This window comes from Salvelinus fontinalis, unplaced genomic scaffold (genome assembly GCF_029448725.1).
Source record: "Salvelinus fontinalis isolate EN_2023a unplaced genomic scaffold, ASM2944872v1 scaffold_0402, whole genome shotgun sequence".
In the NCBI taxonomy this organism is placed as follows: Eukaryota; Metazoa; Chordata; class Actinopteri; order Salmoniformes; family Salmonidae; genus Salvelinus; species Salvelinus fontinalis.
Window position 1 is genome coordinate 112238 of NW_026600611.1, and position 13363 is coordinate 125600.

The 13363-nt window shown below is 43.2% G+C and overlaps 1 protein-coding gene across 5 annotated transcripts in view; it reads right to left on the reverse strand.

The window, feature by feature from the left end:
- LOC129845914 (receptor-type tyrosine-protein phosphatase F-like) overlaps window positions 1-13363 on the reverse strand; it is a 93514-nt gene that overhangs the window by 62395 nt on the left and 17756 nt on the right. For all 5 annotated transcript variants that reach the window (XM_055913852.1, XM_055913854.1, XM_055913855.1 and 2 more), the window contains 6 exons: window positions 5887-6156; window positions 3068-3213; window positions 2589-2830; window positions 2151-2344; window positions 1122-1255; window positions 641-785 (listed from right to left, as the gene is read on the reverse strand). In XM_055913852.1, coding sequence (XP_055769827.1) covers window positions 641-785; window positions 1122-1255; window positions 2151-2344; window positions 2589-2830; window positions 3068-3213; window positions 5887-6156 — 1131 coding nt within the window. The remainder of the gene's footprint in view (window positions 1-640; window positions 786-1121; window positions 1256-2150; window positions 2345-2588; window positions 2831-3067; window positions 3214-5886; window positions 6157-13363) is intronic.

A 13363-nucleotide genomic window follows, 5' to 3' on the forward strand; every position in this document is an offset into this window, starting at 1 on the left:
CTCACAAAAACAAGCGTATCTCTGTGAAATGTCCACGAACCACTGAGCGTATTATTTTCAAATTGTTCCTTTAAGATCAGGTGGGTTAGAGGTGCAGGCTTTAAAAGATGACCAGTCTTCTTCCTGTGGTAAGTGGGTAAAAGAGTCAGTGCTTTATCTGGTAAGCGCCAAAAGAGGAGGACATTTTCACAGATTCTTACTGCTCTGGCCTCAATTCACAAGCTCTGTAGAAGTCAAAGACACGTACTTTAGCATGCTTTCAAAATAAAGAAAAACACAATTATTCAACTAACAACTGACCGCAAAATATGAACTACCTTTATGACCTACCTTTATGACCTACCTTTATGACCTACCTTTATGACCTACCTTTATGAACTACCTTTATGACCTACCTTTATGACCTACCTTTATGACCTACCTTTATGACCTACCTTTATGACCTACCTTTATGAACTACCTTTATGACCTACCTTTTGCCCACCTGGACTCTGCAGAAGAAGAAAAGGCCATCATGTGGGTCTGGGCATTGGGGTGTGGACCAAAAACAGCCCCTATTGTCCAACAGTAAGTCCAGCTCCATGTAAAGAGAGGTAAAGAACGGTAAGTTTGGGTCAGGGAGTTGGGGTACAGTACTTACTGGACTGAGCAGTCCTGGCCTCGATGGGTTGGGTGTAGACGCCCAGGCCCAATTCAGAGCGAGCAGCCAGGGAGAACATGTAGAGGGTGTCTGGCTTCAGACCCTCCACAGCATAGGACCCCGCTGGAGGGAAGGTCACATGAAGCTGAGGGAGAAAATAGGCAGAAGAGATGTTAGTAAAAGTCTCGGAATCCAGGAGCCAAAAACAAATATTGTGTGCACTAGCTAGCTAGCTACTCTATTCATGTAATGCCTGTCACGAGAGAGTATTCAAAAAGCACAATGAGAAAAGTAGATAAAAGGTACACAAAGTAGGAATTACTTATTGGATCCTAGCTTGCATTTGCAACTCCTGAAAGACAACAAACAGAGTAAAGGATAACAGAAACATCTATGATTTTCCATTGTCCTTCGAGACAGATAACAATATTCCTGGAGTAGACGGATTGTATCATCAGTTAGGATATTATCAGCCATTTACCTTGTTGCCAGAGTTAGCCTCCCAATACATCAGTTCATACTTGGTGATCTGGTCCTGGACAGGCCACAGCCACGACAGCATGATGCGGGTGTCCAACTCTGCCTCGGCGTTGAAACTAGATGGCTGGGCTGGTACTACAGGCAGAGAGAAAGAGAGATGAAACACTGCTCTCAGAATACATAGGGGTTACATCTTTATTCTCCTAAAGCATGCACTCCTTCCCATCTATTTAAAAGCATCGGAATATCTTACACCAGTTATTTTCTTCCCACAAAGGGAAGTGCACACTTTAGACAGACGGGTAAAGAATTGGTACAAAGTTAATCATATAGACTATTGTAGAGTCTGTAGACACGCTGTGAGACACAGGTGCTGTGCTTTTACTCTGTTATGGCGCTGAGACAGCGGTTTCACAAATATCAGAAATATACAGAACACTTTCACAAGTGGCTACAATATACCTTTAAAATCTAGAGTAAGTCTTCAGTACAGAGGAAGCCATTTCAGATGAGCGTGTCTGCACTACAAACTATTCTGGGGCACTTCATCACTTTATTACTTTTCTTCTCAGAGGTGTCAGAAGAGGAGGAAACTGTGGAGTAGACATGATCTACGTTGTACTTTGAGGACACAGTAGATAATGTCCTTGTGGATGTGGATATTCACTCAGTGAAAAGTGAAACCTCTATTGGGGAGACTTGGCCTGCAGCTGAAACAGACCTAACACACAAAGTGCACCCTGTTTTATACTTTACAGTGTACACTCACCACCTAGGTAGTGTCCCTTCTTCATAAGTAACAGTGTACACTCACCACCTAGGTAGTGTCCCTTCTTCATAAGTAACAGTGTCCACTTACCACCTAGGTAGTGTCCCTTCTTCATAAGTAACAGTGTACACTCACCACCTAGGTAGTGTCCTTTCTTCATAAGTAACAGTGTCCACTCGGCTCTCCCCAACTACATAAGTTGTACATGCCACAACCTAGGTAGTGTACTAGGTAGTGTACTACTTCAGAGTGTCCGCTCACCTCCCTGCTGGGTCTTGACCTGCAGTACATCAGAGGGAGGTCCGTCCCCTACAGAGGTGAACCCCAGCACCCTGAGGCTGTAGGTGATATCAGTGGTCAGCCCGGAGATGGTGGTCAGTCTGCTGTCGTCAGTGTTGTGTTTCTGCCAGCCACTCAGTGGGGCTCTGAGGTCTGAGCTGTAGTACACCCGGTACCTGAGGAGAGGGTTAGAAAATCAATCAATCCATCAACAAGGTTTAGAAAATGAACCGAAAAAATATACACATATTTGATAAAGCATCAGACGAAAGGACATGTTATATCAACCTAGGTGTATGAAATGTGTACATGCTTTATGAAGCATATAGGACTTATAAAGGGTTTATGAAGGCTTCAGTAATATTGCTCAGTGGGTTAGAGCATGGTCAGAGGGTATTATATATTAATATAATATCTTACCCTCTGATCTGTCCATTAGGCTCCTCAGGCGGCTCCCATTGGACCAGCATTGTGGAGGCGCTGAGCATGCGAGCCTGTACAGCCAGCGGTGGAGAGGATGGAGCCTGCTCACTGGTCCTGGTGTCCACGAGGCTGCTGGGAGGGCCACGCCCGATGTTGTTCACCGCCATGACGCGGAACTCGTACTCGGAGTAGGGGCTGAGGCCTCCAATGCTGTAGCGCGTGGTGGCTACTCCGTCCACCTAAAATAGAATGATAATATGACATATGATAATTCAGCAGACTTTTATCCAAAGTGACTTACAGAACTGTCAACATTGACCCTGACACATATATTTAGTATTTGTGGCCTACGCAGGAAGAGAACCCACAACCACGTGGGAATTGAAATCACAACCATGTGGTAATCTAACCCACAGCCTTGGTGTTGCTAGCCCCATACTCTAACCCACTGATCCACTGGAATCATTGGACTGTACCTCCTGGAAGCTGTTGTCAGAGACCTTGGCCCGGTACTGGATGACGTAGTAGGACACGGGCTCAGGGTTCCCAGAGTCCCAGGTCAGGGTGACGCTGGTGGCTGTGGTCTCCGTCACGATCAGGGAGGTGGGGGGCTTGGGCAAGGCTGTCAGACAGACCAGGTGGAGGGAGAGTAATACACAGGTCATGGAAGATTACAACAGCAAATGATACATTTCTGTTTTAATGGACAATAAAGTATACTATTCTATTGCATTGTATTCTACTCTATTCTCTTGCTTTTCTATTCTATTTTATTCCTTTCTATTCCACCATCCTTCGTCCAGTCCTGCTAACAGAATACTACAACTAAAGGCCTTAAATAGGTTGAAAGTGCTCTATCTCACTAATGCAGGCCCAGAGCTGTGAGCAGCAACAAGAGTGAAAAGAGCGAGAAGGACAGCACTCACATCCTATCAGTCAATCACTATTCAGAAGCCTGTCTCTTTCAGTCCCTCACCTGTCACTGGAGGGGCCAAGCCAGCCATGTTCATTATCTCTCAAAGCAAAGTCTCTCACCCAGTGCGACACCCACTCTGCCTATTCACAGGCAAAACACCAACCATTCAGAACACACTCTCACTCTCTCGCTCTGAATAGAAAGCCTTTTCTCTCCTTCTCTGCTATCTAGGGCAAAACTTTCTCCTTCAATTAACCTGAGAGTCTTGAATAGCGAGATGAATAGAGTAATGTGTATTTTCTATTTTCATTTCATTTATATATTGATCCAAAAAAACAATTTCAGGGCTTGAGGCTTCCCTTTGGCAAAATGAAAAATGTGTTCAATGTGAGGTAAAGGAGTATCAATACAAAATTATAATATTAAGAGTCCAAAGATACTGAAGAATAGTTGGTGTTAGTCTGATATAAATAACCCAAATAGAAAGTAGACTGAAGCAGACTGACTCAATGTAAAATGGAGTGAAATTAATGGAAGTTATCTGGCTGGTTTTGTGCTAGGATTACTTGTGGTGTTTTTCAATTATTTGACATTCTATGGAATTGCAAAGTGACAAATTACATAACATTTAAGAGTATAATATAATACTATTGTGTTCTACACTGGCATAGCGTTTGAGTTTGAAACACAAGATGTACATCCTCACGGTAATGGTAATGTACACGCTCTCCCAGGTTTTCCTATTTCCATCGCAAATGGAAAGAGCATCATTGTAATACAATTTTGGTTGAAAATGGATGCTAAATCACTTTTGTGTTGTATATGATAGTACCGCTGTCAGAGTCCAAATGGATCTGCTAAAGTAAGAGGCGTTGGAGTGTAAAACAGGGAGAACAGCTCGCCTTGCAGACGTGAGACGGGCATTAGCAACCGAGAGGTATTAGAGCAAGAGAACAACCTCATACAGCTGCAGCGCCTGACTCCCGACGCCTTTCTCAACATCTGCTATTACTGGCTCCATCTCAAATAGCACCCTATTCCCTATATAATGCACTACTTCTGACCAGGGCCCATGGGGCTCTGATCCAAAGTAGTGCACTGTGTAAGGAATAGGGTACCATTTTGGACGGAGGCATTATTTGTCTTTGAACAATGTGAAACCTCTAAAGTATAACTCTGAGTGCTGAGTGATGTTAAGATAGATGACGTTAGGGCCTTTTATGCAGAATACTTATTCATCAGTAGGAGTCTCTAGAGGAGAGAGAGCCTCTACCAACAGTTGAAAATATCCCACCATCTGGCAACACTGTAAGTGATATCATGAGCTAATTTGGGGAGTTTTTGGATATGTGTTTATGTATTTCCCTTACAGTATTATTTGCTTTTTGATAGTCATATTGTGTTTGTTTAGTATTGCCATAGGACCCCACTCATTCTCAAAGTCAGCAGTGAAGAAGTAGACTTCCCTCTGTTCAAAACTCATCTTTCATAAAACTAATTGAGATTCTCTCTAATAACTCTAGTGAATTAACGATTGATTAGACTAATAGGTATTCAATCATCACAAATACTCACACTGATATTATGTGTTGTTTCAGTGAGTGCAAATAACAATTCCTAGGAGAATGAACTGACTTCACTTTCTCTCCATATTTCATGGCTGCTCAACTCACCTCAGAGAAAGGGAGAGATATTATGATAACGTATTTTGTTTTCAAGCATTTCACATGTAACTAACAAAGTCGTCTATTACCAATTATATTTGGAATCATTAGTCTATAGCTAAGCCCCTTATTTAAAAAATGTACATAATAGATACAGTGAGTAGACCTATTTCCTGAAAGCACGATCACTTTGTAATGGGAAAGTAAACTCGAGATGCTTTGCGAGCTACAGTAGTTTGTCATCGTTGGTTTTTCCGTAAAGAAAAATCTCAGCCATGTTGAATTATTGATGAAAATATGAATGCATGCACTGTCATCTGGTGTCTGAGGGATTAGTCATTTAAATACGACCCCTTTACCAGACTCTCTCTGAGACGTACAGACAGATGACTGGAGACGAGAAACAAAGACTTCTGTAGCAAAACTTAAAATACAATTTGAGCTATAGCTTACTAAGATTTGTTAGTGCAGTCTAAGACATGGAGAGACATACTGTACCTAAAATGTCTATCTTATATTCCTCTTCACTCTAAAATATCTCAGATGGATGTTGATCTGGATCTTGATCCATCTGTTCATTTTGGATGTTGACATATTGATCTTAAATGAGGGCTACTTTTCTAGATACCCAACTTAGCTAACTCACTGCATCCCATGCACAACAAACAGTCAAAATACCAAACAACCTCTCTAACACTTTTCCCAGCCCTCTCACCTTTGACAGTGATCTGTGCGGTGGTCTCGATCATGCCGAGTGACGATATCGCCACACAGCTGTAGTTGGCAGACTGGAGGATGTTGGTGACCTCCAACACGTTCCTCCCAATGGGCATCTCTTCCTCCTTGGTCAGCTCTTCTACTCCCATCATCCACTTGACGTAGGGCATGGGCGCTCCCACTGCCACGCACGTCAGGTTCACGCTGCCACCCGGCATCACCTCATGGTTGGTGGGCGGGATGGAGAACCGGGGTGGCACACGGCGCACTGCAGGTGGAGAGCAGAGGAGGGTGAGTGGGCAAGGAACTGGAGGTTTGATGGGGGACAATGCATGGGCGGCTGGGATAGCCTGATACCTTGATAGTCAGGCCTGGCTGTCGCTGTATGCTGTTCTCTGGGACAATAGAGGCATACGGCAACCCTGCTATAGTTAGTTAGGGTGGGAAACTTCAGCCAAATCATGTACTACATATATCTATTACGCAACTGTGAAACAGGTCTTTCCTCCCCTTTCATGTTATTTTTGGGAAAAAAAGGCTAAGGCCTAAAGCTGGATTTCTCACGAGTGCATTTGGATTTCCTGCTTTGATATGTGGGTTAAGACGCACCTGGAGATAGATACTGCTGCTGCTAGTCTAACGCTTCCTGCCATATTCAGAGTTACCTAGCTAACTACCACTCGTTCTGTCTCTAAGTGCGAGTGAATAGAACATTGTTATCTCACATACAGCATTAGAAATCCCCTTAAGTGCTGGGAAGTACAGCTCATTACATCTGACTTAATGCTGCAACGCTCCTCTCTCTGTATGCATTAAACATACATAGCTCAATGGCATAGCAGATAAAGTGCTCACACACCCCTTGAATGGGAGGCTAAGAATGGTCACGAAATGTGACTCACAAAGTATCATTTAAGCGCAAATTGTGAATATTCCGGCTGTGAGGGGCTTAGATGGTGGCTTACAGTCTTTTCACCGGGTAGAAGGGGAGAACTACATGCTGTGTCAGATAAACAGGGAGAGATGTAGTGGTTTATGACAGATCTAACCTGCATTCCAAATGGCACCCTGTTCGCTATTTAGTACACCACTTTTGATCAGAGCCATATGGGCCCTGTTCAGAATTTGTGCACTACATAAGGAAAAGGGTACCATTTGGGACAGATCCTTAGGCTTTCACACTGAATAACGTTTTCACTTTGCACTGCCTGACAACTTAAATGAAACACAGCAGGGTATAGCTAGTGTTGTATAATTTGGGAGCGGTACTTCTTTGAACAAAGAAACTGAAAGAGGATTCTGTACTATGCACACATAATGTCTTCCTTTGGCTCAATCACGTACAGTATTTAAGTTAATTAGTTACAACCAAGTGAATAATAACTTAGAGAAATTAATGTCCAGTATTTGCATGGGCTCAGTGAGTCATTCAATGAGTGAGACAAGAGAGGAGATAGTAATCTTGAGAGAGAACATAGTGGTGGTGTTGGAGGCCGTCCTCTCTGTAAATACAAGCGCTGCATTGTCTATCTGCTGGGACCGGCTGGGAGAAAGGGTGGGAGGAAGGGTGGGAGGAAGGGTGGGAGGAGAAAAGAAGGACGGGAGGGAACCATAAGGGTCTGTGATACAGATGGTTGACATTAACACGGATTTCCACGGAGTTTGAGCCTGAGAACGTGACGTGGCGGACAGAGGGAACGACAGAGGGGGGAAGAAGGGAAGGAGGAGGAGAGGAGAGAGAGATAAAAAATAGATAGAGAGGTAGTGAGACGAGGGGAGAGGGCTGGCTCTAGGCCAAAGTTATGGGCCATTCCGTTTAACGTTTTAGAGTGATCTCAGGTCAAAATCTCAGAAAGAGGAAACTTTTTAAAAGTCGAGTTGCAAAACTTTTAGATGTATCAGGGTGCCACTACTGCCAATCTCATATTTACGACTATATTTCTGTTGCTATAACCTCACAGAGCGGAGGTTGTAAATCATCCTGCAGGTGAAGCACAGCAAGCAGCCAAAACCAGGCCTTGACGTTTCAATTCTCAATTGATCTCCCAACACACACAGATCTGCAGAAACTCGCATTAAGACACCCGCAAAACTATCCCCTTTCAGACAGCGCTGAGACTCTTGATCATCAGTAAGCAGCAGTATGATACTGTCTGAGAATGAGACCTATAAATAACTAACGTTCCCATTTTCATCTCTCTTTGAACAGGAAAGATCCAAGGTTGCAGCAAAACACCGAACCAAATGGCACCCTATCCCTTATATAGTACACTACTTTTAACCAGAGCCCAATGGGTTCTGTTCAAAAGTAGTGCACTATGTAGGGAATAGGGTGCCTTTTGCGATGTAGCCAGAATTTAATTTGGGAAGCGGGAGGAGAACTCTGTAGCAGACCTCTGTTTTGTGTTTGAAGATAAAATAGAGGCAATATTATTCACATCACAACTCTCTTAAAAACAGTGTTTATCATCATGACAAAGAAATGACTTGCTTATTTCCTTACCACAGCAAAATGATGCAGGCAGAGTAGTAATATAGTACTTATTCTAGGGCCCACCAGCCCTGGCTGGCCAGCAGATACATCTCTCCAAACTGGCAGGGGACCAAAATGGTAGTTTTATTCCTCTAATACAAACAGCTCAGTTTTATGTGACTTGAATGCTGCATGGGGTGTGAGGCGAGGTTGCTATTCCTCTTGCACTCCCCCTCTTCCTCCATCTCTAACCCCCCCCCCACCCCCCCCCAGAACTGAGGAACATGAAGATAACTACCAACCATGGTGCATTATGGGGAGCTAAAGCACCTGGTGCTACACTAACACAACATAACAAAATCCCTTTTTCATTAAGCCTATGTCTTCTACTGTATTCACCTTACCTTACCTCAGCACAGGCTCAGATTTTGTACGCACACAGTGCATTCAGAAAGTATTTAGACCCCTTCACCTTTTCCACATTTTGTTATGTTACAGCCTTATTCTAAAATTGATTAAATCCATTTTTTTCCTCATCAATCTACACACAATACCCCATAATGACAAAGCAAAAACTGGTTATTAGAAATTTTTCAAATGTATTAATAATAACAAATGTAAATTCCCTAATTTACATAAGTATTCAGACACTTTGCTATGAGACATGAAATTGAGCTCAAGTGCATCCTGTTTCCATTTATCATCCTTGATAAGTTTCTACAACTCGATTGGAGTTCACCTGTGGTAAATTCAATTGATTGGGTATGATTTGGAAAGGCATACACCTGTCTATATAAGGTCCCACAGTTGACAGTGCATATCAGAGTAAAAATCAAGACATGAGGTCGAAGGAATTGTCCATAGAGCTCCAAGACAGGATTGTGTTGAGAAACAGATCTGGGGAAGGGTAGCAAAATATTTCAGCAGCATTGAAGGTCCCCAAGAACACAGTGACCTCCATAATTCTTAAATTAAAGAAGTTTGGAACCACCAAGACTCTTCCTAGAGCTGGCCACCTGGCCAAACTGAAAGATCGGGGGAGAAGGGCCTTGGTCAGGGAGGTGACCAAGAACCCGATGGTCACTCTGACAGAGCTCCAGAGTTCCTCTCTGGAGATGGGATAACCTTCCAGAAAGGCAACCTTCTCTGCAGCACTCCACCAATCAGGCCTTTACGGTAGAGTGGCCAGATGGAAGCCACTCCTCAGTAAAAGGCACATGACAGTCTGCTTTGCCAAAAGGCACCTAAAGGACTCTCAGACCATGAGAAACAAGATTCTCTGGTCTGATGAAACCAAGGTTGAACTCTTTGGCCTGAATGCCAAGCATCACATCTGGAGGAAACCTGGCACCATCCCTATGGAGAAGCATGTTGTTGGCAGCTTCATGCTGTGGGGATGTTTTTCAGTGGCAGAGACGGGGAGTCTAGTCAGGATCGAGGGAAAGATGAATGGAGCAAAGTAAAGAGAAATCCTTGATGAAAACCTGCTCCAGAGCGCTCAGGACCTCAGACTGGGGCAAAGGTTCACCTTCCAACAGGACAACGACCCTAAGCACACAGCCAAGACAAAGCAGGAGTGACTTCGAGACAAGTCTCTGAATGTCTTTCAGTGGCCCAGCCAGAGCCCGGACTTGAACCCGATCTGACAACTTTAGAGAGACCTGAAAATAGCTGTGCAGCAATGCTCCCCATCCAACCTGACAGAGCTTGAGATGTTCTGCAGAGAAGAATGGGAGAAACTCCCCAAATACAGGTGTACCAAGCTTGTAGTGTCATAACCAAGAAGACTCGAGGCTGTAATCGCTGCCAAAGGTGCTTCAACAAAGTACTGAGCAAAGGGTCTGAATATTTATGCAAATGTGATTTTTCAGTATTTTTTATATACATAAGCAGAAATGTAGAATAGCCTGTTTTTGCTTTGTCATTATGGGGTATTGTGTGTAGATTGATGAGGGAAAAAAACATTGAATCAATTTTAAAATAAGGCTGTAACATATCAAAATGTGGAAAGAGTCAAGGGGTCTGAATACTTTCCCAATGCACTGTATGTGTGTGTTCATGCATGGATGTGTGCCATGTGCACAATCTATGTATGCACCAAACCTTACATAAAGTCTGAGTGTGATTTATTCAAGTCACGAAAACACTGAGATTTTGAGATGTGTACATCTATTCCTCTGTAATCAATTTGAGGCCAATGGTCGAGTGACTCACAGCTTTTCAGAGGAAATGTACCAATGTGTTAGATTGAAGTCTGCAAGGTGTCAAAGTGACATGCTGGGCAGCGCAGGGCATAGAAGGAGGAATTAGAGCAAGCCAACATTAGTCACTGTGTACATTATTAGAAGGATGAGGAGGTTGGAGGTTACCCATGGATATGGAAAATGATCACAAAATGGTTAGTGTTGATTTGCTGACTGAGTGAGTGACTCAGAAAGGTTATAACAAGGGGTTATCTCGATTATTATTGGCTATGGAGGTGGTGGTACAGGTCAAAGGATAAAGGTCACCAGAAAGTGGTGGAGGAAGAGAACTAATGTCATCCTCCACGCAGTAGAAGGGAGCAGGAGAACGCCGTGGGGTTTAGTCACTGGTTTCACAGGAAGCAGTTTTAGTATCAGAGGAAGTAGTATCAGCAGTAGCAACATGAGAAGCTGGCAGTTATAATGCAGACACACTCTTATCTTCATTGGCATGCCACAGAGAGAGAGGGGGGAGGAAGGAGGGAGGGAAGGAAGGATTTGGGATTGGAAGCAGAGTCCTGATAAAGAAAAGGTAAGGATTTGGAGCTGAGGGCGGTAGGGGGTGGAGGGTGTGGGGGGGTGGAAGCACAATCGTTGTTGCACACACATTTTTGGCACACAGATATTGTCAAGCAAGGCATGCAGCAGCCCAGGCACAAGGCAAACAAAGCATCAAGCACATTACTAGCTAGCTATATAGCAGCTACGATCATGATGCCATGCTTGAGTGATCACACAAAATGGTCATATAATAAACAATTACACAACTATCCCTGTAGTAATTTACAGACCAACTCAAAGTCCTTGTCTAATCGATGTCAGTAAAACTATTCAACTTCAGTTTGCCTGCCTGCGGAGCTACTGCAAGACCACACTGTATTGACTAAAACGGAATTCTACTGACCGCTGTACAACAAGTAAACAAAACAAACAACAACATTAAGAAGTCATCTGGTTACAAGATGAGCTCCAGGTCCAACAAGAGGTTCTCGTCCATTCTTTATACTCTGTGCTGGGATCTAGGAGCATTGGTCTACCAACATCTTACATAGAAGAGAGAACCAACATTTCTCACCAAACAGTCTCTTCAATACTATGGGTTATGGCTTTGGAAACTCTCTGACAGAAACTTTGACATGGGAATGCACTTTGTCATGGGAATGCATAATGCTCAAGTTGATGTGTAACACACAATGCAAGCATTAATGTGTACTGGTATACAGTACAACATATTGTATATCATACATTACATGAACTTTGAATATTTCTCTATTCTGACCAATTGTCTTCTGACAAAGCTACAAGCATGCAGAAAGCTACTTCTGTTATCTTTTTGGAGCAGATAGAATGGAGAGTTGAGATTCCTAGCCAACTGAACTGGGAAAATAATATATTGGCAATGAGAGGAGGCAGAGAAAGAAATTACAGCATCTCCTGCAGCTCCTTCTCTATCAATGAAAGTAACTAAGTAAGTATTTATGAATAATACAAAGGAGAGGAAGGAGTTGGTTATCTATCCAAAATATAGTGCTTTATTAGAGAAAAGGCATTAGACTGTCTGGGATTATTGGGAGGTAAATTGTTAGCACGGATCTTCATTTTGGAAAGTGCCTAGCTGATGTATGAGTTGGCAGGAGGGTCGGGTGGCTGAGACGGTTCTTATCTACCTCCCCTACAGAGAGACAACTCCTCACCTCAGCTTTAAGCTTGAAAAGACAGACTAGAAAAAAAATGGGAAAGCACACTGGGTCCTTCAAATAAAGAAAAAAAACATTTAAAGAATAATGATGCTCCTCTCCGCCGTAGTCTCTCCGTCACCCTGTTTTTCTCTGCTCTCACTGTTCTGTGAACTAAATCTGGAAGCCCAAATTGAATACTGATTCCAAAATAAACAATCAAAGCTGATTTAGCCCGTTTAAACACTCGAAAACTCTGAAGGCTTTTCCCAGTTAACCAGAATAACACAACACTCTCTCCTAAATAGGTTAGGCGTTCCAGGGTGGTTGGGAAAATGGAAAATATTGAAATTTGAACTTTTATGTAAATAGTTCTGATCTCTTAAGCTTCATGCAACATTCCTATATGTGTTCAATGACCCCAGGATTAATACCATTAGCCAATGAGAAACCACACGGCTGGTGTCGAAATAATACAAGACCTGACCGTTCCATCACTCAGAGCCCACACGCTCCTCATTTTCAAGATATCATAAACAATGGATATAGCCAAGGCTGCAATGCTTTCTACTGATAGCCTATTGTTACTCCCTAGATGAGAAAGAAATCCACATCCAACCCCTATTCATGATTCAGCATTGAGTGAGTATCTTAGATAGGGCAAAGTCAATGTATGATCCTTATGTCTTTTGTATTCTCTAAGATTGTATGGTGGAGAGCTATGCTACCAGCTGATGTAGATGGATGAGAGGTAACGGAAGGTGAGTGATGCATTCAGCTAGATTAGTGAGAGCCTGTGGGCAGCAGAAATGTGAGGGCCCAGGCCCCATGAGGTTCTGGCCAAAAGTAGTGCACTATATAGGGACTAGGGTGCCAATTTGTACACAACCATGGTTGGACGGATGGTGGGATGGAATAGACACACCCCAGGTGAGGTGAGGATCACTTGGGAACACAGACAAGGTCCAGACTTGACAGACTGAAGCTAACAGAGAAGAACCATCCATGCCAGGCATATTCAAAGACATATAACAGTGTAGATGGTTGAGGGTGGAGGCAAGCAGCATAGCAGCGGTATGGTTG